We start from the raw sequence: 23,276 nt of genomic DNA, 5'->3' as shown, positions 1-23,276 counted from the left end.
CTGTGGTGCTGAAGATTGAACTCAGAGTCCTCACACTGAACTTCTTTTAAAGACAGAATCTTGCTGAGTTGCTAAATTGCCCAGGCTTGACGTGAATATGTGATAGCTGAGTTGCTCGGGCTGGACTTGAATTGTGACTCCTCACCCATGTCTCCCATAGTGCTGAGGTTACGGGTATGTGTCACCACGCTCGGCAAAGGACAGACACTCCCTGAGCCTGTATTATAGGACTATCACTCTATGGGCTATTTCTTGCTGATGCTCACCATTAAACCTCCAACATGAATATTGGGGTTATCCTCCACTTATCAGAAATGGAAGAAGTTAAGTAAGCTCTTCAGAAGTCAAGACAGGGCTCTCAAGGTAGTCAAGCCCGTAGTCCCTTCCATGGATGAGGATGCAGCCACCACCTCCTAGGCACGGCACCAGGCACTGAAGTACAGTAAATAAAATATAACTCATGTTCTCAAAGTCTCGTACCCCAGGAGAAACTGGCAAGAAGACGTGACACGTGTCACCACAAGAGGCAACAAGAGGCAGCACAACAGAGAGAGATGGGAGACTTCTCAGAAAAGATGACACCTGGGTCACAATTTGAAGGACCAATACGGTGAGTCCTGGAATGTTCTGGACTGGAGGAGCAGCATGTGCTAAATCACAGGTGAGGAGAGATGGGAGCTGAGGATCCAGGGCGGAGTCAGCAGGTGCAGAGAGACTCTCTGGAAGGCATGAGGCTTAGGGGTGGCCCAGGAGCAGTCAATGCCAGCAGGCCCTCAGTAGGAAACCAAGATGTGGGGACTTGACCCCGAGCCAGGAGGGACCTTTTGGGGTCTGAGGACATTGGCCTCAGTGTAGAGCCGAACAGAAAGCTGGCAGTCCCAGCACTGAATGCTGGAAGATGGGACAGAACGGGCCCAAGGAAGATAGGGGCCAAGCAATGTCACGGATGTGGGAACGGGTCCTTGGGGAAGGCATCAGAAACAGGGTAGGCGGGATAGCCAAGTCTTTTTCTGCAAGACAGTGACAATGGACACTAAATAAAACAACTACACCTGGTGCCACTCCTATATGGAGGGCTTGGTCCCAGCCTGTAGTGTCACTGGGAGGTGGTATGACCTTCAAGAGGAAGGGACTACAGAAGTGAGGCTACTGGAGGTGTGGACTGAAGGGGCTGCTAATACTCCATCCCCTCCTGTTTCTGTGCTTCCAGGTTTCCATGAGGGGAGCATCTTTCCCGCCATGTGTACTGCATCCCTCCAGGCCCAAGGCAATGGAGCCTAGTTACCACGGACTGAACCCTCTGAAACCATGAACCAAAATAAACCTCTCCTGATTTTTTTTTTCAAACCTCTCCTTCTTAAAAGTCAATTTATCTCAGGTGTCCTGTCACAGTGACAGCTAACACGCTGCTCCACGGGTGGCAAAGGAACAGGGGAAGACATGAGGGAGCAGGCTCTCTGCCATGTTCCATGGGCAGGGCTGAATCTATGTCCTCCTCAGACATGCCTTGGGAATGTGCTGCTCATTCATCTGGCACCATGGGCTCAGAAAGGCAACAATTCTGGTCCTCTCCAAACAGACCCCAGCTGTCCTGGTGGCTGCAGGAATGGACTAAAACGGCATCTTCCCACCCTGTCCTCCCATAACACACGTCATTAAGGACATTGCATCCCAGCCATGTGACCACTGGGAACTGCGGTCTATGCAGATGACATGGAACAGACAGGGCAGAGGCTGTGCCGTCTTGGCGCACCTGCTACCCCACAGAGCAGGTCAGGAGGAGCCAAGATGAAACACTCTCGGTGTGAGACACAGCAGCCCAGCAAGCCCGGTGTTCTCCATCTGCCTTCCTCTGCTCTGTCTGCTCAGCTCCATGGCGGGGTGCTTTTGTCCACATGGCTTGTTTTTGGCTCCCACAGTCCTCCAGCCCAGGGCTTCTGCAGAGAGGGCAGCAGGCAGGTTGGGTCTAAGAGGAAGCCCAGGTGCCCCACACGTGTGCAGCCAGCTTGGCCACTTAGGAGAAGTCCTGTCTATCATGGCACCCACAGCCTGTCATCATCCCCGAGGCACTACACAGCCATTCAGGGAATCTGCTGCCCATCTGAGCCCCAGTGTGGCTCATGGCGTGGCGGTGGCCCTAGACCATCCCACTGGGATGCAGAGTTGATCTAGGCTTCCAAGCCTCATATTCCAAGCTCATGAAGCAGTTGTGCTGGGTCCTGGCTGGGGACTCAAGAGCTCCTGCAAGGCACACTTCTGAACTTGCCAAACCCTGACAGCTGTCACCTGCAAGGTAGGGTGGTACCAGGGGAGACAGGGAGACTCCAGAAGCCACCTCCACCTGCAGCCCCGGGGACACCCCACAGGCATGCCCTCTGTGTCTGTCATGCTCAGCGGCAGCTGCAGGCAGATGTGCAGGTGAAAAGGCACCTCCCCACCAACCCCCAGCCAGAGCCACCGCAGATCATGTCACTGTGTCACATTGCTCTGTGGGCCGTGGCTGTGCAGCTCCAGAGGAGCAGTCCTGGCATGGCCAGACCCTGTGCAACTTCTAGCAGCCAAAGCCTGGATTTTCACATAAAGAATTTGAAGGAGAGAAGTCACTTTTTAATTTCCAATGTTAAAAAAATAACAAAAGCAAAAATTACAAGAAGGATACCACACTGCTTATCACTACCTGGCCCAAACCACGTGGGTGCAGTCACAGCCTCTGGGGCACCTCAGTAACAATGTCCTGCTCTGTAGCTCCCTGACTCCCCCAACACACACCACTCATGCTGTCACTGTGCCCTGGGCAACAGTCACTTCTCCTATCTGCAGGTGCAAATCAACACACCGCCCTCTCCTGCAGCAGGTGCTAATTTTGGTCCCAGAGAGCCACCCTGCAGGAAACAGAGGCTGCTTGACGAGGCTTCTCTGTCCGATGCTGTTCTCCTGGCTTGTCCCTCTAGGCCATGATGCTTCCGGAAGCCCTTCCCTTCCTCTGGCACCCGAGGAGATCGTGACAGCTGGTCAAGCACCTTCCTTCATCCGGCAGGCTCCCTGGGGTGGCCTGTGTCACCTCTGCCAGCCTCATGACCTTGCCAAGAGAGAAAGGTGTTGGCTCTCATGTGACCCACCCTGCCACCACAACCTCATGGCAGCGACTCGGAAGCAGCTCACTTGAAGATACCTGATCTCTGCCTGCCTCATCTGAAGCACCTCCCCCTGGGTGTGGTGACACACAGAACCTGGGCAAGGTTCCACTCTCCAGAGGTCACTCCAGCCATGCATGCCCACGGCCTGTCCCCGACACACAGCTTGGCCTCTGGCCAGACATCAGAGGCTAAAAGGCTGCTTCTGGGCCCGTAGCTTTTGTGAAGTCATCCCGAAGGACCGGTTTACTGTGGGGACAAGGCCCAGTGAGCGCACTGCACATCGAGGGCTGTACGGGCTGCACCCGGAGGGCTGCAATGGCTCCATCCCAGCTCTGTCACACTCCCTCCCCACCCCACCCCGGGCCTCAGTCACGCATCTTCGAAGAAGACCAGGACACCCCAGCGTGCCCTCTAGTCTGTAGGCCTGGGCTCGGTTCCGGCTGGAGGAGGGCAGGACAGGATGTATCATTGGCTGCGGCAGCTGTAGCCAGGGATCCCAGAGGGAAATGAAAGCGAAAGATGGAGAAGTCCTCGGCTCTGGGGGCCGCAGGAGGGCTGGGAGGAGACTGAACAAGGGAGGATTTTAGCAACCACGGCAGCAGCCAGCCGTGGTACAGGGCCTAAGACCCAAGACCCCACTTTCATTTCTCCTAAACGCCATGTGACCCAGCAGCCGGTGAAAGGGGAAGCCCAGGGTTTCTCAAGAAGCAGCAAGAAGCACAAAAACTAAACGGGAGGGACCCAGAGAGAACCCAGGGACAGGGCCACAGTGCCGGGGTCAGTGTGCAGACCAAGTGTCCTGCAGAGAGGGGACAGCAGGTAAGCCCAGCAGGAGGGAGCTGGCAAGAAGTGGAGGAGGAAGGGTCCTAGGGTGACAGAAAAGGAGGTGAAGGCAGAGAGAGGTCAGGGCCAGAGCCAGGCAGAAGGCCGAGAGGCAGGGTAGGTGGGAGGGGCCGGAGGGGCAGAGTGAGAGGGGACAGAGGACAGAGGACAGAGGGACAGGGAGGGCCTTGTCAGACCTCAAGGACAGGGGTGGGGGCAGGGGAGGCCAGGAGAAAACAGAGTAGGGCCAGGGAGATCAGGAGAGGCCAGAGCAGGGCTGGGGAGGCCAGGGGAAGACAGAGCAGGGCCCAGGAAGGTGGGAGGTCAGGGGAGGTCCAAGCAGGTCCAGAGAGGCCAGGAGAGGACACAGGAGTGCCAGAGAAGTCCTAGAGACACCCAGGAAGACGGGGGAGGACAGGGGAAGACAGAGGAGGGCTGGGAAGGTGAAGGGAGGCCCAGGAGGACTGGCACCCCGGGGTGCCCAGAAAAGGCCGGGAGAGCTTAGGAGGCTGCTGGGCCGCAATGCCACAGCCAGAGGAGCGACGGCCGCTAGTGGCCCACGCATGCACATGGCAGCGGCGCGCAGCGTGCACAGCAGTGCTGGCGGTGCAGGGCCTGGAGCGCGCTGCCTTCCTCGGTGTGGCGGCCACGCTGGTGCTGCGCCTGGGCGGCCTGGGCTGGGCGGACGCGCAGGCCTCGCTGGCCGCGCTGCTGTTCCTCGGTGCCTCCTTCATGCTGGCGCCGCTGGGCTGCTGGGCGGCCGACGCCTACCTGGGCCGGCGCCGCGCGCTGGTGCTTAGTCTTGGCCTCTACCTGCCGGGCCTGGGGCTGCTGCTGGCCTCGGCCAGCGAGGATGCCCGCGTGGTGCTGTGCGGGGACCTGCGTGCTGCCCCGCTGAGCCCCGCACCCGCCCACACACCTCCACCCGGCCCCTACTGCGCGGCCCCACTGTACGGCGCGCTCCTGCTACTCGCACTCGCTGCCAGCTCTGCGCGCGGAAACCTCGCAGCCTTCGGGGCGGACCAGGTAAGTGAGGGGTAGGCGTGCACACTGACCATTGACCACCACAGGGCCATGGCCAGACAGACAGGCTATTCTAGGATTCGCGGTGTGTGGCATCCATGACGGTGCTGTGCCCATTTTACAGATAAGGAGCTCAAGGTCTCCCAGGTGAATCAGCTTATCCCGGTGACCTAGAGGGCAAGTCAAAGGGCCTCACCTAGACATGTCACCGAGGCTGGGGCTGGGCCAGCCACCCTCTCCTTCCTTCAATGCCCAAACGGTGGAGCAGACCTGTCCAGATCCCAGCTCTGCCCTTGCCAGCCAGTGAGAACAGGGAGTCCAGGTTGCCTCTGATCTGCTTTCACCTTGTCCCCCTATTGGACAGAGTGGGGCATGTGCAGATAATCGTTCAGGTTTTGCTAACTGCAGGACTCACCCCTAAGAACTCGGCCTTCCTTGGGCAGAGGCTTGCAGTGGGGTCACAGATGTGCAATCAGACTCATGCAGCTGCAGGCTGTGGGGTGCAGGATGTTGAGGGGCACAGCAGCTGTGCTCCGGACGAGGAGACCAGGCAGCCACAGAAATCAGACTGTGACATTGATGCAGTTAGCACTGAACAAACTGTTCTTTTCTGTCCTTCAAACGTGTTTTATTTGCACTCACAGAAGGACGGGAGGTTTCTCAGTGAGTCCTCACACTCGTGACCCAGTGCCAGCTCAGTGCCCAGCATCCTTGCCCAGGGGTCATTGATCCTGCCTGTTTCTTCCTGGAAGGGGACTCAGGGCCCCAGACAGCCCCCTCCCTGCATCTCAGTGTTTACCAAACAGAATCTCCAGCTTCCCTTAATCATCCCTGGCCCACCCCAGCTGCCCTGATCTGTACCCCAGCTCCCTGGCCTCCAGGCCTAGCCGTCAGTCCTCGTACCTCTCAGTCTTCCTGGTGGCAGAACTGGTCTCCCAGGGCATCCACAGGGACAGCCATGCCTGTCCATTTCCCATTCACTAAACATGGGCTTTGGATAAAGGTTGGTGGTGCACACTTGTCTTCTTAGCCTCTGAGAGGCTGAGGCAGGAGGCTGCTGCAGACCTGGGGTGATGTGAGTTGGGGGCTAGGGTGGGATGGGCCGGCTCAGCCTGGCAAAGACTCAGCCTAGCAGCTGTGAGTTTCTCAAAGCTGCTAGTTTCAGAGAGGGCACCATCACCCATCCAGCATGTCTGCTCCTGTGGGACTCATTTATATCCTACACCCGCCATCCTGGTAGCTCTGAGCCACAGCTGTCCTTGTCATTCGAGTCCAATTGATAAATGGACTTGGGAGGACTTCCTTGTTTTTTGATCTTCTGCCAAAGCCACGTAGCCCTCCCTCCTCATCCCCCAGAGGGCCCTCCGGGTCTCTCATACAAGGCAGTCAAGTGTGTCACGTGTGTTATCACTTTACACTTGGACAGGGAGACACATATGTGTCTTTTTCCCAATGCAACTGCAGAGAAATAAAACTGGGGTGGCCAAGAAGAAGGCCCTCCCACCTCTATAGATGGCAGTGATGGGTAGAAGGGCAGGGAGGCTCTGAGGTTTGGGGGAACCGAAAAGTGGCTGCTTTAGCTGTGTAGACTCCGTCTTGACAGGTGACCCCTGGTGCTTCTTAGAAATGCAGCTGCCCAGGCTGTGCCCAGACCTGCTGAGCCAGAATCTGCAACTCAGTCTGGGGTGTGGGGAAGGGGATCCTGGAGCAGCTGACCAGGGCCAGCAGAGCTGAGAGGCACAAATCCCAGGATCCTTCTGCCCTTGCTGGGGGGTCTGAGAAGTCAGAGCCCTCTCCAGGTGGTGTTCAGGACCACCTCCACAGCCCTGGTTCTGCTGACCTCACCTGGCCAGGCTGTAACTGAGGGCAGGCACTGAGTGGCCCCGAAGTTCTGGGTGTGTGGAGGAAATCCCCCCCCCCAGTCTCACTGCTCCTTATGCACTGTGCGTACACCATGGTTAATTGTGTGGAACACGCTCGCCATCTGCATCACCCTCTCTCCTGACTGTAAAAGTAATTTATAGCGCAGGTTGCTCAATGACAGGCAGACAGATGAATCAGCCAGAAGTGAAAGAAGTGACTTCAGGGACATGTGTCATGTGCACCCCTTGGTAACAATAAAGCAGTGAGATAGTGGCACCTAAATACTCTTCTTTTCCACAAGTGATGCTCAAAGGCAGGGCTCTTCCTCCACCCAGTCCCTGGCCCAGTATGTTCTGAGTATGGGCTTTGTGCTGAGGGCTAGGCAAGTGCCCGGCTGGGCGCAAGGAAATGTTGGCAGGGGGTGGAGGGGGACGATGCAGTGTCCCTGGAACTCCTTGTGGCTCCCTCTGGCAGGTGATGGACCTGGGCCGCGACGCCACCCGTCGCTTCTTCAACTGGTTCTACTGGAGCCTCAATGTGGGAGCTGTGTTCGCACTGCTGGTCGTGGCCTTTGTGCAGCAGAATATCGACTTCCTGCTGGGCTACAGCCTCCCACTGGGCTGCGCATTCCTGGCCTTCTTTGTCTTCCTCTTCACCACCCCAGCCTTCATCTCCAAACCCGCCCTGGGCAGCCAGGTGTCCGCCATGCTCAAGCTTGCACTCCGAGGCTGCTGCCCCTGCTGGCGACAGCACACTGCCAGGTGAGGAGACCCTGCTATCTGGCTCCACTCAGCACCATGTGCACTATCACATGACCTGCCGTCCAGGGCCAGGGCAGGGGGCTCGGGTGACAGAGGCCTCAACAGTGACAGTGGAGCTATGGTGGGAGCCTTGGTGCCCACACTCACCTTGAAGAGGAACACCGGTAACAGCAGCGGCTATGGCTGCAGAGGTGGTGACGGCAGACTTGATGATCCCAGGACAGGTCACAGGGACACATTGAGGATGATTCTGCACCATCCTGATGTTACTGAACGCAGAACTCGGCGCCCCTCCCGGCCCCCACATCCGAGGAGAGAATGTCCCAGCACTGTGCATCCACTCTGTGTAGCTGTCACCCGGCCAGCCAGGCCAGGCAGTCGCAGCTGCTGTCAGCAGCCTCTGGGTGGAGCATGTGAAGAAGTGCTTATCCCCCCAGCCCTGCATCTGCAACTGTGCTTTGCCTGTGCCACTGCCTATTGAAGCAGGCCACAGCCTGCCACTCCGAGGCTACCTTTCCTATGACCTTGAGACTCGAGCCCTCAGAGCTTGAAGTCCAGATTTTGAGAGGAGAGTACACTCTAAGAATGAATGTTCCCAAGGACAGGAAATGAAAGCTGCCATCTTTTGTATCCCTGAGAGGCCAGGAAGTCCTGACACATCACTTCCGCCACCTCTAGGGCTACTGAGTCACGGGTTGGTCTGGTACCTGTGGGTGCTGGAGGGGTGCCCCGCACGCTGGCATGGTGGCTGTCTTGTCTCAGAGAACTTTTGCGCAAGGCTCCTGGACAAGAAGGGACCAGAAACTCTTGGTACCAGGGGCAAAGAGTCCAGGCTACAGCAGTGGCCTGTGTTTCCAGACTCCTGATGACGTTCCTCTTTCCCCCGCCTCTGCCCAACCCACCTCCCTGAACAGAGGGAGAGGCTTCCTAAGTCTGTCCAGGATGGAGACCATGGTGTATGGAGTCTGCTATGGCCTCCCTGTTCCATGGCAAAGTGACGCCACCATCCCCCAAATTCACAGGGACTGTGTGCCTTGGTCTCTGGTCTTATTTCCTGAGGACCCAAAGGGACCATGCCTGTCTGACTTCCCTTCTCGCTAGGACACAGTAACCAACACCTGCAGGTTAAAGGAGGAGGGGTTCATTTTGGCTTATGGTTTATAGAGTTTCAGTCCAGGGTCAGTGGGCTCCACAGTGGGGCAGCACGGCACAAGGGCCTGGCTGAGGGCTCAGAGCTCACAGCCTGGCAACAAGAAGCACAGAGGAAGTGGGGAGCCAGAGGGAGATGAACCCCTCCAGTCACCCCGGGGACTGCATCTTCCCGCCAGGCCTTGCCTCCTGACAGCGAAGCCACAACGGCCACGGCAGGTGGTGCTCTGGGGAGGACTAAGTCAGGGACAATAGTGGTTGTGAAGTGGTGACCCTGAGTTGGGAGAGTGACATCTGCCATCCTGTGGTCTTGCAGAGATCCCCAACGTGCCCACCTGCTGCCTGATCAAAGGGTCCTCCAGCCTGGTCCCTCCCCACAGGAGGATGTCGCCAACTTCCAGGTTCTGGTGAAGATCCTGCCCGTCATGGTGACCCTGGTGCCCTACTGGATGGTGTACTTCCAGGTACACGCTGGGCAGGGGCAGAGGAAGCAGTGGCTTGGGCCCAGATGGCAGGGGGAGCTGTGGAGAGGACCTGGCCCAGCTCCTTCCCAGAGACTGCACTCTCTGGGCCTCAGTTTTCCTGTGTGGACATCAGGTGGCCCAGATTCCCAGTGCTCTGTTCCCAGGAGCTCCAGGCAGGGCACACAGACCCCGCTGCTGCCTGGGGCAGAGGTGAAATGTGTCCAGATAGCATGGAGACACAAATAGATGCTGACCCTCCCTCACCTGCTTGGGGAGACGGTGGCTTCCTGAGCAATGCCCCTGCCTGGCCCATCCTGGGCTCTCTAGACCCCTCCCCTGTCGGTGACCAGCTGTGCTCTGCAGGATACAGCTTGGTTCCATGTCAGGAGAGAACTCTCCATGGGGACAGCTGTGTCACTCACTGTCTTCCCTGCTTTGGGAAACACACTGTGCAGCACAATTCTGGGATGTCACGGCCCTCAACCCTGAGGGGTTGGGGCAGGAGCAGCCTTTCCCTGAGGCCTGGGAGGGGACAGCCCACCTGGTTCCTGCTGCCGCTGGAGCGTCGCCTCCTCCAGCCCCACTCCATCTTGTCTCTTCTCCTGACAGATGCAGTCCACCTACGTCCTGCAGGGCCTGCACCTGCACATCCCCAGGATCTTCCCCAACAGCCCCACCAACATGTCTGCGGCCCTGAGCACCACGGCCTTGAGCGATTACACAGTGAGAAAGCTCTCCTCTCCCCAGCTGCTGGACTATGGGACTTGGGAACCACTTCTGCAGGGAGGGTGGGCAAGTGGTGCCAGCCCAGGCATCCTGCGAAGGTACTCAACCGCCCAAGGCCAACTGGGCAGTGCCACATGGCTCTAGGCGGCCTTGTGTCCATCTGTCCCCTCACACAGAGCCCATGCAGGGTCCTGGTCAGTCCTGGGGCCCTGGTTGCCCAGATCTCTGCCTTCTGCTGGAACTTCCTAAACCAGCTCCTGCAGCTCACTGCAGTCTCTTGAAACTAGACCTTCAGCGCTGGCAGGAAGATGACATATGTGCCATTATGTTCATTTCTGTGCTTGTGGCAGACATCATTACTCGCTAATAATGCATTTATGCAAGCCCCTATGAATGGAGAGAAGGCAGGAGGCACCAATTGCCACCCCAACTGGACCCATGTCCTGGTTGCACCGCTGGGGAGTGTGGGTTCTGGAGTAGGGAGGGGCTGATCCCAGGACCCCAACCCCAACTCTTGGCTCCTCACATGCAGATTCCGGAAGCCTGGCTCCTGCTGGCCAATGTGGTGACCGTGCTCCTCCTGGTCCCCCTGAAGGACCACCTCCTGGACCCCCTGCTGCTGCGCTGCCGGCTGCTCCCCTCAGCACTGCAGAAGATGGCTTTGGGCATGTTCTTTGGCTTTGCCTCTGTCATCATCGCAGGTATGTGGCCGGGCCGAGACCTGGTCTTGCGGTGGGGGCCCTGCCACGGGCTGATAGTGGCCACCTATGGATGGCAACCTTGGCCTGGCAGTGGCACAAGCTAAAGGGGATCCTCCCTTGGGCCTCTGGCTCCTTGTGGGATGGGGGAGCCCCAAGAGAGGAAGAGGAGAGGGAGAAAGAGGCTTCCCTCTGGATCAGAGCTTCTTAGAGACAGGTGTGAGTATCTCCCATGGCTCCCGTACATGCCAGAAGGAGCTTCCCGAAGGTGCAGGGCTCTTTGAGACAATGGGAACTGAAAATCTTCCCTCCTGCTTCCCTTTCCAAAGGATTTGCAGCTGTTTCTGTAGAGCAGGGGTTCTGGTTTGAGGGTGTAGCCCAGCAACAGGGCAGCCACCAGGATGCAAGGCCCAAGGCTCTATCCCCAGCGACACAAAAACAAATGAATAAATGCGTAATGGAAGCCCCAGCTAGCAAAGCTTCTGAGGTCCTGTGCTGGCCTGGGGCCTCCTTTCTGAGTGGATTTCTGATCCCGAGGTTAACTTCAGGTTTTTACATCCAATTTTCTAGCAGGGGCAACAAGGCACTAGACCCCAAAGGGCCAGGCCCTGGTCTCAGACATAGAGTAAAGGCAAAAGCCATAAGGACAGGGATGGGCCTGGGTCCCGGGAAGGGGACCACAGCTCGAGGAACGGGGCTGTGCCGGGTCTTCCCTCCACTCACACGCTTCTGTGCTTTGTCCCACTGGATCATGGCACCTAGGACACTCACTCGCTGCCCAGTGCTCAGTGCACTAGAGCAGTCTCCAAGCAGTGAGGGGAAGGATCTGCAGTAACTAAACCTAAGGCCAGGCTCAGAGCACTGCTGCACCCTGGCCCTGCAGTAGAGGCCCACGTGGCATGGAAAGCAGCCAGCCTGGAGCAGCGTCCTGGGGCTCAGACCCTGTCCTGACCACGTACTGACCAGAAGTGTGATTCTGGGCTGATCGTCCCACTGAACTTCATCCATTTACACGAACTTCATCAACGGGCCTCGAGATTTAGCTCAGTGGCATAAGCACCTGCCTTGCAAGCAGGCGGTCGTGAGTTCAGTCCCCGGTACCGATAAAAAAAAAAAAACACCATCAAGGACTCCCACTAGAGATAGTGGCCACCAAGCTCTGGGCTTCATGGTAGCCAGGGCAAAGAGGGAGGCGCTGGAGCCCAGCTCTCGACCGTGTCCTCCTGGCCTGCATTCCTTTCTGTGCCTGCCACCTGACCAGTCACTAGTTACTCAGCAGCACCCACTGCATGCTTAGCCCCACTATGGGCCAAGTTGCCTCAGGTACTCGCCCTCGCTCTCCCATCAGGGGTCCTGGAGATGGAACGCTTGCGATATGTCCACCGCAATGAGACTGTGCCCCAGGTGATCGGAAACAGCATCTACTGGGCCGCACCGCTGTCCATCTGGTGGCAGATCCCCCAATACCTGCTCATTGGCGTCAGCGAGATTCTCGCCAGCATCCCAGGTACCTGGTTCCCTTGGCAGCTCCTGCACCAGTGCATGGGGGAGGCAGTCACCCAGGGGACTAGCGAGCACTGGGCTTCACAGCCACTGTGGCAGGCACGTGAGGCACCACACCCACCTTCCCCACATTCTAGACCATGACCCCTTCCCACATCTTTGCGATTGCTGCTCCCTCTTCCTGAGGCCAAGGTCGCCTCCCTGTTCCCCATCAGCACTGAGCTCCAGGTCAAGGCCCTGGGCCCCGGCACCCCTCATGCACAGCACAATGTGCTGTAGACAGAGTGCCCCTCTGCTCCACAGCAGGGAGCTAGAGTTGTGCTCTAGCACTATGGCCACGTATGGCCCTTGGGTGGGAAGGAGCTGGGTGGGGTGCAGGATGAATCTAGCAGGCGGGAGGTGGGAACTAGGGGAGGCACAAGAAAAGCCCAGGGCTGTGTAGAGCCAGGGGACAATGGAGGGCAAGAAAAGGTCCCTCGGGCCTCGCCTGGATCACAGCTTTTCGAGGAAGACAGTGCCTCCCTCCAGCTCCAGGGTATCTGGCTAGAAGACAGCCCCCCAATGACAGACAGCCTGGTTCACCGTGGCTGGGGGTAACAGGGCAGGGGTTGGGCTGGGCAAGAAGTGACTGGGAGGGGGCACCGCTGAGCAGAGGTGTTGCTGAGATTTGAGGTGGAATCACAGGGACTTGGCAGCCTCACAGCTGGGGGGCAGTGCCGGCCCAGAGCCCAGAAGCAGGAGTTGGGACCTGTGGCTGAAGCTCTGGGGGGAGGCACCGCACAGGAAGGGGATGAGCCAGGTGCCCTTTACCCGCAGGCCTGGAGTTTGCATACGGGGCGGCACCACGTACCATGCAGAGCACCATCCTGGGCATCTTCTTCTGTCTGTCAGGCATGGGCTCATTGCTGGGCTCCAGCCTGGTAGCTCTGCTGTCCCTACCAGGAGGCTGGATGTACTGCCCCACGGACCTCGGTAAGCACGGCTGGACAGTGGCGGGCAGCGCTGTTGCCTCGACCTGGGTACAGTGAGCTAGGAGGCTGGATGTGGGGGTCCTGGGGTGAAGCCCCAACCTGGCATTACCTATAGCACAGCTGCCCTGTGGACGCATCGGCAGTCCAGACATTAGCCAGAACTCTGCTCCCTCATGGCACCTCTGGCCACTAGGGCGGAGCAGTCACTTTAGGTGGTATCAGCCCTCAAGTGAATGGGGCATGGGGTCAGGCACAAAGCTGCACACAAGGTTGTCTGCCCACCCAGTGTCCTTAGAGCCCAGCTCGGACCCTGCCTGACACACGTGTCTGCCCACAGGGACTGGCAGCACCTGCCGCATGGACCGCTACTTCTTCCTGCTGGCTGGTGTCCAGGCTGCTGCAGCTGTCCTATTCACCTGGACCGCACGGCACTATGAGAGGACACGGCGGGTCTTGGCCCGCCAGCATGGTCCACCCACACCCAGGCTGCCTGTGCCCCCACACCCCCCGAACCACCGTAACCCAGACACAGACAGCAGCAGGGCCGCACCACATGGCACATCCTCAGTTTATTCCAGACCCAACGTGGAAGACGTTGGTTCCCATAAATAAGAGCCCTGCCTAGACCTCAGTCCATGCAAGGGTGGGGGCAGGGGACCAGGCAGGAATGCAGGTCAGTGAGCACCAGAGGGTGAGCAGGGACAGGCAGGAGTCCCTGGGTCCCGCTGGCTGGTACGTCAGGAGCTGCCCCGGATGCGCTCCATGTAGTTGCGGAGCTCCTCGGGGTCCTTCAGCCCCATGTCCTCACACACCCAGCGGATGTCTTCCTCGCCTGCCACCAGGATGGACTGCACAGCAACGGGCTCCTCAGGCAGCTGGGCTGGGGGCACTGGTGAGAATGTCACAAACTCCACACGCTTACGCCGTCCCCCAGCTTCCTTGCGGGTCAGGGTGCTAGTAGGGCCGGGGGTGTTCCCAGGCAGCCCAGGGACGGGGACAGGGACTGGGGTCTGGGCCTCTCCTCCCACCCCGCTTCCACAGGGGCAGCTGCCCTCCCTGCTGGGCAGCTCGGGGGCCCCGCGGTCCAGCTGGCGGCTCAGCTCTTCCTGGTCAGTGCCCAGCCACACCCAGTTGTGGGGCTGCGGGGAAGCAGGGTCGGCTGCACTGTCTGGGGGCTCCTTGCGCTGGTAGCGCAGCACAAAAACCACGCCATTGACTAGGAAGATGAGGATGGCCAGGCAGAAGATGCCCAGCAGTGCGTACATGCCCAGCTCTAGGTCTGTGATGCGCTGCAGGGCTGGCACCATTTCCTCCTCTTCTTCCTGCTCCTCCTCTTCCTCCTCCTTGGCCGCTGTGTCCTCTTCTGCCTGCTCGAACTTGCCCCTCACACCCACGCCACCTGCTGCCTGCCGCTTGCCCCCAATGCTAGCCTCAGTGGCTGGTGGGCTCCAGGCCGGGCTCGACGGGAGGGCACGTGCGGGCGTGGGTGTGGGGGGCAGACCCAGCCAGGCAGTGCCAGAGGCCAGGGGCACTCGGTGGCGGCCACGGCGGCAGGGCTCAGGCGGATGCAGGGCCACATGCAGGGGCAGTGCCTCAGCACCCACCCCGCTCACCAGTACCCCAAGCCATGCGCCCTGCTCTGTGGTGGGCAGGACAGCACTGGGTTCCTCGGCTGAGACGGACAACCCCAGGTCTCGGCGGTCATAGAGCTCAGCAGGGGCCTCAGTGTGGTCAGAGAAGGACAGCCACAGGGAAAGGGCCACTTCCTGCGGGACACACGAACACAGGCAGACACGCGAGGGCACGCACGCATGCATGGGAGGCCACTCCCACATAAACAGGCCACATGGACGCAGTAGAGAGTAGAGAAGGAACACACAGGCAAGGACAGGACACGGGGAGAGAGGGGACACATGTCAATCACCTGTTGGCCACAGCCCCAGGGCTGTCTGGGGGGTCCTCAGTGAGATCACCTAAGCCACCCCACCCCAGCACACTGCAGCTGGCCGTGCAGTCCCCTCTGGACACAGCTACCTCCTGGGAAGCTGGTGCTCATTCTGAAAGCCTTTGGGAGGGCCCAGGTACCAGGGTCCCGCTTCCCACTCTGCTCTCCCACGGCCAGGGTGGACCTCACAGCCCTAGCCCACAGCCATCACCTGCTTCTGGCCAGGAACAGCTGACTGTGCCCAGCAGGTGGCCGTGACCTCGCCAGGGTGGGCAGTGCCCCGGCTCAAGGCCAGCGAGATGCCCATCACAGGCTGCACCCGCAACTCCAGCACAGACACCTTGTCGTCAGTCACAGCTAGCGCCTGCTCCCCAAGGATGGCGCCAGACAGCGGGGACCGCACCTGGGGGGATGGAGGAGATGGGCGCTACTCCCTCACCTCCAGCGCTACCCGTGCCCATTCACACCTGGGCCCAGCCCTCCATAGACAGCCCGGCATACCCAGAGGACCTGTCTGGGGACCTATGCACCTGAAGCCACAACAGGCCCCTGAACCCTGCCCACGAGCAATGGTTCCACCTGCACCTTTACACTTGCCACTCATGCACGCTGGTGCGGCCCGTCCTCCAACCCTGCTCACCTCGATGGCAGTGACACCGGGTTCCCGGCCCACGAGCACAGGGCCACCTTCCAGCGAGGCCACGCGCGGGTCCTGTACATGGGCATGCGGCAACACCAGGTCGGTCACGTCCAGCAGCCAGTCCGGGCCCAGCAGGTGCTCAAGGTGCCTGCCGTCCTGCGTGTGCGCCGCGAAGGGCGCGAGGACACGCACACTTGCTCGCTGATAGAGTAGCCGGCAGCTCCGGGAGCGCGGCTCGGCCTCCTCGACAGCCGGATTGGGCTCCAGCGCGCTGCGGGGGCGGGGCGTCAGTGGGCCACGCCTCTGAAGCCTTTAATGAGGCCGCGACAGCTACTGGTGGGCGTGGCCACCCAGCCCTCAAGGACCAGCCCAGAGGACCAGGAAGGGGGCTTGGGCCCAGCCTTGTGGAGCCCAGCTTTGTGCCTGCTTAGACTCTGGGGCTGATGCTCTGGTCAGGAAGGAAGAAGGAGGAGAGGAGAGGGGAGGGAGGTCGAGGCACCGCAACCCAGCCCACGGCACTCACCCATCGGTGGGGCCCGGGACCCTCCAGCCCCGGACCTGCTCAAGGGTGGCATCGCTCAGCTCGATCCGCAGGGGCAACAGCGGGGCCCACACTGTCAGCAGCAGTGAGGCGCGCAGCCGGCGCCACCAGAAATCCACCCGCACCCCCTTGGCACCCCGGCTCTCGGTGCCAGCCACAAACACTGTGTCACAGGCCTCGGACACCTGGGGGCAGCAACAGGCCCGAAGGACAGGAGAGAACAAGCTTGTCTTGACCCTGACCACAGCAGGGTGCCACCAGACCTGAGCCTGCTGGGGAGCCTGTTCTAGAGGGCCCAGGTTGCTGGGTAGCCTAGATCATCCTGTAGGGCTGGCTGGGATCTGCAGCTCACTGCCACCTCCCGACAGGGACTGGGCCAGAAAGCCACCTGTGCTGTGACTTTACAAGACTCTAATACTAATAATTATTGCACAGGCCCTACAGTGTAACAGAGTTGTTGCTTGGCCCTTGGTATCAGCTGGGCATAGTCTAGGTGCTTTTAATTCTCATAGCCCAAAGGTACTGCCACAGTAAACTTGAGGAAACTGAGACTCATGGAAGTTGAGACCTGCCCGCTGTCACATAGCCACTTGGTAACAGAGAGTGCAAGCCCAGAATGGTGGCCCACACCTGTCATCCCAATACACGGGGAGGCTGAGGCAGAAGGACAAGCTCAAGCCCAGCCCCGGCAACTTTAGTGACTTGGCAAGACTGTATCTCAAAATAAAAATAAGACAAAGACTTAGCTCTGGGCATAGGCCCTGCATTCAGTCCCTAACAGGAATGTGCCCACAGTTGGGGGTAAAGGGCCCCACGTGACCTGAGATGGGGCTGGAAGCCTGGGTTCTTCCGCCTGAGAAGTTTGTGGGTAAGCACTGGCTGTCCCAGGGTCCCCAGGAAAGGGATGGTGTGTGCACTGCCCCACTGTCCATGTATCCTCACCTGCAAGACCTGGGTATTGGCCGACTCGCAGCCAATGTGCTCGGTCACTTCCACCAGGACACCCCCAGTGTCCACGGTGACCAGGCGCACAGGAATGCGGCCAGGGTGTCCAGTCAGTGGTGCTGTGTTCACCAGCTCCTCAACCTGCAGGCAAGAGGCAGACATCAGCCCTGGCCTCACCCACAGTGTGGACCAGAGGGATGTGGATGCCCCTTACCTTGGCCAGCGGGACAAGTGCTCTGGTGTCCCGCTCAGACACCAGGATCTCCCACACCATTTTGTCTTTCTCTGCATCGGGGGCCTGGCCTGGGTACTCCAGCTGCCAGGTGATGGGCCGTGTGACTGCTACACCCACGCCGGTGCCGTTCTCCACCAGGAAGTCCACCCACAGGAACTCTGACAGCTCGGGGGAGCTGCTGCCAGGGAGAGAATGCTGAGGGCCTGCTGGCTGCACCTGGACACCAGGGCAGAGGCTGGCCGCTCATCCAAGGTCACACAGCGAGGTGGCAGTGCTGTGTAAAGAGCCCCTCTTGAACCTCTGCTGTCCAAGGCTCCTGGCAAAGCCTGGTACCAGCATCCACCGGGTGACCACAGAGCCCCAGGCCTCTCAGCCTTTTGACCCTCACGGCTGCCTCTCCCTTCTTGGTGATGCTGGGCTGGGACCCAGGTCCTCTGTGCAGTTACATCCCCAGCTCCTTTCGTATTTTTCATTTTGAGACTAGGTTTCACTAAAGTGTGGAGCTGGCTTCAAACTTGAGTCTTCAGCCTCAGCCTCCGAGACTACAGGGATGACAGGCATGCAACACCACATCCAGCTTTAGAGACTCCAACTAAACACCTACATGCCGGGGACTGGGTTTTATTTCAGTGGATCCTGGGGATGTGTTTTCACCCTGGCTTATAAATGGAGAAACTGAGGCTGGGGTGGGGGAGCTAGCTGGCTTGTCCAAGTTACTGGTCCAGCTAATACCAGAACCAGGATCCAGACAGAAGCAGCAAGGCCCATGACCTTAGCCAAGGAAGAGCTCATGGGTGCTGCTGCAGGGAGCTTTCCTTGCGAGTTTCAGTGGCCCTGGTGACAGGGCTGGATCGGTGGGCGTGGGGAGGGAGGAGCCCCAGGAGCTGTCACAGAGGAGCTGGGCAGGCCTCAGACACTGGCTGCCCCTGGTCTGTGGCACAGTGAACAGGCAGTTGGGTATGCTGGCCGTGTGCCTCCTTCTAACGTAGGTCCTCACCCGTACTGGCCCTCCTGCCTGCCAGCACCCGGGCATCCTCCCTTCTTGCCCACCTGGAGTCTGGTCCCTCAGGCCCCAAGAGTTGACAGGTGATGAGGGTGCTGTGGTGCTTGGAGCCCTTGACGCGGTCCAGCGTAGCCGTCCAGAGCATGGGCTGTGCTGGGCGGGCAGCCACCACCTGCAGCCCCTTCTTCACCTTAATCCTGGGAGAAGGAGTCAGAGCTCAGGGTTGGTACCTGCTCCTTGTGTTCTCAAATACCTGGCCTTTGGCCCAAGGCCACTGCCAACTTCCTGCTGGCCACAGCCTCTAGCTGTGGTCTGGATCCAAGGTTCTCCGGCTGTCCCCTGCATCTGGTTGTGGCAGCTCCACCCACACACCCTAAGTCCCTGGCCCAACATGCAGTACACCTGGGGCTCCAAGCCTGCTCAGCTGGAGGCCCTTGCCTCAATCTGCCCCTCGACAACTGACCTGTGACCATGCCTCACCCTTCACCCATGGGGGCCCCTGGGTCCCAGGTCTCCTGCCCAGGCAGCTCCCTTCCAGCTCCCGACGGGCCTGGCCCTGTTCCTCTCCGCCTCCTGGATGCAGACCTGGTCTGGCCTGCTGCATCCCTGCACAACCCGTCTGGCAAGCGTTCATGGGAGAACAAGAACAAGCAGGGGACTGGGACACTGAGGTGGAGGTGCAGGAGGCTGTGGCAGAGGTAGGTCACCCTGCTGTCCTTGTCAGCTGGGTGGGATGGGACAGGGCTGGAGTGTCCAGGGTCATCCTGCAGGGCCCAGAGTGAATGTGGTCAGCACAGTAGGGCAGCGGGCAGGGGATATGAGGGGAAGAGGTATGTGGGGCATGGAACCTCTCTGGCATCACAGAAGCCCTGGCCACTGCACCTCAGGGTCCCCTCTCTGGACCACAGCTGGGTCAGCTCTGTGGGAGAAGGGACTGGGGTGACCATCACCAGGTCACCAGGGCACACACTCGCTGCCCAAAGGGCCCATGCACACGTGTTTTGCGGGGCTGAAGGTTGCGCCAAAGGCTCCCTACCACCACCTATTCTCACCGCAGGGTCAGGACACTGGCTGTGAAGTTGTGTCTCAGAAGAACAGTGGCCGTGAATGGCTGGCCTGGCCGCACAGGTGCATCGGGCACCCGCAGAGTCACTGCCTCATCCAGAGGCACCTCCTGGTGCTGTGGGGGGTCCTCGGGGCGAAGCTCCACGCTATCCACTGGGAAGGCCTGCTGCCCAGGGTCCTCATCCCCACCAGGGGCACAGCCCCCAGGGCCCTCAGCCGTGGGCTCCAACGTGTAGGCCAGTGCAGCCCGAGAGGAGGTACCCCATGAGAACCAGGGTGCAGGCAGCTCCAGCTCCACCACGCAGGCACCCAGCGCAGGCTATGGGGACAGGGATGGGCAGTGGTCAGCTGGGTTGGTGACATCCCAGCAAAAGAAACCCAGCAACACATCCTGTAGGACACAAGCCAGATGTGTGCAGGATCCTATCGGGCTAGAACACTCTGGGGGCTCACCAACCTCACCCACAACCCATGTTCCTCCCTCAACTCCTAAGCCCAAGCAGGGCCCTCTCCCAGACATCCCAGCCAGCCCCGAGACGGTGGGAACAGGACTGTACCAGTAGGCTGGGCACCTTGCCAGTTACAAGCTGGGTTCTGTCCCCAACCCCAGAAGAAAATCACACAAGGGATACTAAGAGCCAGGTGTGGTGGCTCATGGGCCTGTAACTGCCAGCACTTAAGGACGCTGAGGCATGAGCCGGTTTTAGGCTAGCCTGTGCTACATAGTGAGACCCTGTCTCGAAAGAATAATAAGATTACATTAAAAAACAAAAAGTATTGTGGCAGGGAGGCCACACTACCCTGCAACCTCACTGTCCTCTCCTTTACCCCTTGCTACAGCCCAGTTCACCAATGTCCTAAAGACACTGTTTGCCGGCTTCATGTGCAGTAGACCCTAAAGGACAGGATGCTTTCCCAGGACTGGCCCTGGGCACCAGGCCCCCAGCGTTGCCCACTCACCTGGACACGGCAGGCACGGTGGGCAGTGCCCTCGGGGTGCATGGCATACAGCCGGGCACAGGGCAGGCTGCCAGGCCCTGGTGGCCAGTCCTGCCCTTTGAGGTGGAAGAGGACGCGGGCATGGGGCTTTGCTGGGGTCACAGTCGCCTCCACAGAAACAGCCCGCACGTCCCACGGGACTGGCCGATGCAGGGGTTCTGTGGCCCGAGGGGGCACGACCTGAAGGAGGCAGTGGCTCAGTGAGGGGAGCCGCCAGCCCCATCCCGCGCCCCCCAAAGCCCTGGGCTGCTCCTACCTGCTGGGTGGTGAAAGGTGGGTAGGAGGCCCGGAAGAGTGGCTGGGCCCTGGGCCAGGGATGTAGCAGCAGGAAGGTCTCAGATCTCGAGCCCAGGGAGGAGTTGACAGGCGGGTAGTGGCCGAGCTGCTGTGCACGAAAGTACTCGGGGGCATCCAGGAGCTCCAGGGTCGCAGGCAGGTACACATCCCAACCACTGTGTGCTGAGAAGGAGGAGGGCGGATGTGTTGAGCGCCTCAGAGCCAGCAGGGCTGTGCTGGGCTCTGCATGGACATGCGGGGCCGTGGTGGAGGGACAGAAGGCATGGTGTGTCCCACAGAGGGACAAATGGGCTCAAAAAGCTGCACCTGGGTAGCATGCAACAAAACCAGATTCAAACTCCATCACTGACTAGACTCTGGTGCCTGGCCTGGGGCACAACACCCCCACCAACAGTGTAGAGATGGGTTTAGGGGGACAAACCCCTCCCCTGCCACTCTCCTCAGCCACAGCATTGCCGTAGCAACCCACTGCATCTCCAGGAACATGCCATCAGGTGGGAGGTGGTGCCCGAGAGGCGTGTGAGGCCAGTGCAGCCCTGGGGGCGGCTGCAGCCCAGGGGACACGGAGCAGCCCTCTCAGCTCCCACGACAGGAGCACCAGCAGCTCGATATCCACGGGTAGGGCTGGCCGAGCTGCTGCCCACTTCCTGAGGAAGCTGAGGCAGGGTGGTCATTTTCGCTCCAGGCCACAGGGTAAGTTCAAGGCCAGCCTGGACTACACAGTGAGACCATTTAGAAAATCTAAAAACTAGAAATAAGATACACAGACACGTCAGCCCTTGTTCGGATGAAGGTCTGAATGCTAACCAAGCATAGGTGCCAGTCTGAGTACTCCCTATGTTCATGACCCTAGGATCCTAGCTGAGAATTGGGTTCCACAGACCTCTTGGCAGGCAGGAAATGTGGCAGAGCTGAGGTCCCAGCAGCACACAGCAGCCAGAGCCCTGCTGCCCCAGCCTCCACCCGCACCCACATGGCTACGAAGCCAGCTCTGCTCTGCAAGGAAGCCCTCCGAGATCACTGGCCAGCAGCTCCCTGCCCAGGCCAGGAAGGTGAGAGCAGAGACCGATCTATGTCCTAGTTCTGCCTCTGGGCTGGGAGCCAGTCTTGCCCGTCCAGCCTCAGTGTTTTCACCCGTGCAACGGACAGGGCATTGGTGAGGCTATGTGTCCAGGTGGAGATATTGCCTGCCCGGTGGGTGTGCCAGCTTCCCTGCCCTCAGGGAGGGCCCTTAGATTGAGCCAGGTGGGGAAGAGCAGCCCCCAGCCAGAAGGGACACAGCTCGGCCCACCTCCCAGCCTTTCCCACTGGGGCCAGCATCTGAGATGCCCCAGACCTCACATCATCGCCATCCCCATTGCTGTCAGGTGAGGGACCCCATCCCCTCCTCCTCCATGCTCTGGGCAGCAGCAAAGTGTCTCCAGCTGGACACCCAGCCCTCCACCTCAACCCTGGGGTGCAGAGAGGCAAGAGTGAGTTGGAAGCCCAGGGCAGGGTGGGCTGGCCTGTCCCGTGGTCCCCAGTTCAGGGGCTGCTCATTCCTTGGGTTGGGGGTGGGGCAGGGGGAAGGTGCTGGGGCCTCAGGCTCCAGCCCAGGGAGCGGTTCCAGGGAGGGGAAAGAGGGACACCAGTGCCAAGAGCAGGGCAGCTCCACTAGCTGCAGGGGCCATGGAGGGGACCAAGAGAGGATAGAGGGGATCCTGGAGAGGATTGTGGTGGGGACCTTTGAGGTGACTGCAGAAGTCACACTGGAGGAGCAGAGGACAGGCCACCAGGGGAGGGGATCATGGAGGTGATGATGGAGGGGAACTGACAGCAGACTGAGGCGGAGATGTGGGGAGCAACCTGGAAGGCCTTGGAGGAGTCGATAGGGAGGAGGGGACAGTGAGAGGCACTCGCAGACCAGGCTGTGCGGGTCCAGGGGCTGCAGCATACACAGGCCCCAGTCCAGTGGTGACCTCCCGCCGCCCAGGTCCCCCGCTGACCTCGAGTGGTGTCCAGGACCAGGGCCACCAGGAGGCAGAGCGGGGCTCTGCGGGGCGCCGCCATCGGTCCACGCGCTCAGGGTACCGCGCCCCGCATCTCCTGCCGCAGCCGACTTGCCCGGATCGGCTCAGATCGGATCGGCCAGCGTGGGTACGGCCCCGCTCAGATTGAGACAATGGAGCGCGCTGGAGGCCACGAGACCGACTCCAGGCCGCCCTCACTGCCGGGTCCTAGCGCCGCACCGAAGCAGGCAAGCAGGCGGGAAGGAAGGAGCCGCCCCCAGGCTGGGCCGGCTGGACTGTGGTCTGCCCCCTGCCGGTGGACACGGAGCACTGCTGCCACCTGGGAGTGTGTCACCTACACAGGCACTGGAGTGGTGGGAAGAAAGAGGCCAAGATGACAGACAGCCCTTGGGCCTGCTCTCCAGAGCTCCATGCACAGGACCCTCTGCCACCTAGTCCAGCTGGGAGTTCTCAGGTGCAGCTGGGCATCGGGAGCAAAAA

At 59.9% G+C, this 23,276-nt stretch overlaps 2 protein-coding genes across 4 annotated transcripts; one reads left to right on the top strand and one right to left on the bottom strand.

Annotated features, from left to right (window-relative positions):
• Window positions 1-3,641: 3,641 nt before the first annotated feature.
• On the top strand, window positions 3,642-16,988 carry Slc15a3 (solute carrier family 15 member 3). Its single transcript, XM_023563400.2, has 8 exons — window positions 3,642-4,985; window positions 7,320-7,606; window positions 9,072-9,219; window positions 9,829-9,942; window positions 10,478-10,646; window positions 11,992-12,150; window positions 12,963-13,118; window positions 13,455-16,988. The coding sequence occupies exons 1-8, from the start codon at window positions 4,482-4,484 to the stop codon at window positions 13,727-13,729; spliced, it is 1,812 nt and encodes a 603-aa protein (XP_023419168.2). The 5' UTR covers window positions 3,642-4,481; the 3' UTR covers window positions 13,730-16,988.
• Window positions 13,672-23,028, bottom strand: Tmem132a (transmembrane protein 132A). Of its 3 annotated transcripts, none has more exons than XM_003465863.5 (11): window positions 22,773-23,026; window positions 20,747-20,949; window positions 20,452-20,670; window positions 19,479-19,810; window positions 18,474-18,623; window positions 17,403-17,601; window positions 17,186-17,329; window positions 16,226-16,428; window positions 15,703-15,973; window positions 15,274-15,465; window positions 13,672-14,883 (listed from the first exon to the last, which is right to left on the bottom strand). In XM_003465863.5, the coding sequence occupies exons 1-11, from the start codon at window positions 22,834-22,836 to the stop codon at window positions 13,855-13,857; spliced, it is 3,006 nt and encodes a 1,001-aa protein (XP_003465911.3). In that variant the 5' UTR covers window positions 22,837-23,026; the 3' UTR covers window positions 13,672-13,854. The 3 variants fall into 3 exon arrangements, with proteins under 3 accessions (XP_003465911.3, XP_005002040.2, XP_063084256.1); XM_005001983.4 differs by having other exon boundaries at window positions 17,403-17,598; window positions 22,773-23,025; XM_063228186.1 differs by lacking the exon at window positions 15,274-15,465 and having other exon boundaries at window positions 22,773-23,028.
• Between the last annotated feature and the right edge of the window lie 248 nt (window positions 23,029-23,276).

This window comes from Cavia porcellus, unplaced genomic scaffold (genome assembly GCF_034190915.1).
Source record: "Cavia porcellus strain 051 isolate PalLab524CR breed Dunkin Hartley unplaced genomic scaffold, mCavPor4.1 scaffold_17, whole genome shotgun sequence".
Lineage (NCBI taxonomy): Eukaryota > Metazoa > Chordata > Mammalia > Rodentia > Caviidae > Cavia > Cavia porcellus.
The sequence above is the reverse complement of the archived record's forward strand: the minus strand, read 5'-3'. Positions and strand labels throughout refer to the sequence as shown.

What these genes read in the sequence shown, in the direction of transcription:
- Slc15a3 (XM_023563400.2), top strand. Translation starts at nt 4,482, where the DNA reads ATGCCACAGCCAGAGGAGCGACGGCCGCTAGTGGCCCACGCATGCACA. An exon ending in TGCCTCTGTCATCATCGCAG is followed by an intron (nt 10,647 to 11,991) that starts GTATGTGGCCGG and finishes CTCTCCCATCAG; the next exon opens with GGGTCCTGGAGATGGAACGC. An exon ending in GTACTGCCCCACGGACCTCG is followed by an intron (nt 13,119 to 13,454) that starts GTAAGCACGGCT and finishes GTCTGCCCACAG; the next exon opens with GGACTGGCAGCACCTGCCGC.
- Tmem132a (XM_003465863.5), bottom strand. Translation starts at nt 22,836, where the DNA reads ATGGCGGCGCCCCGCAGAGCCCCGCTCTGCCTCCTGGTGGCCCTGGTC. An exon ending in GCCAGTGTCCTGACCCTGCG is followed by an intron (nt 18,624 to 19,478) that starts GTGAGAATAGGT and finishes TCCTTCTCCCAG; the next exon opens with GATTAAGGTGAAGAAGGGGC. An exon ending in CACTTGTCCCGCTGGCCAAG is followed by an intron (nt 17,330 to 17,402) that starts GTAAGGGGCATC and finishes TCTTGCCTGCAG; the next exon opens with GTTGAGGAGCTGGTGAACAC.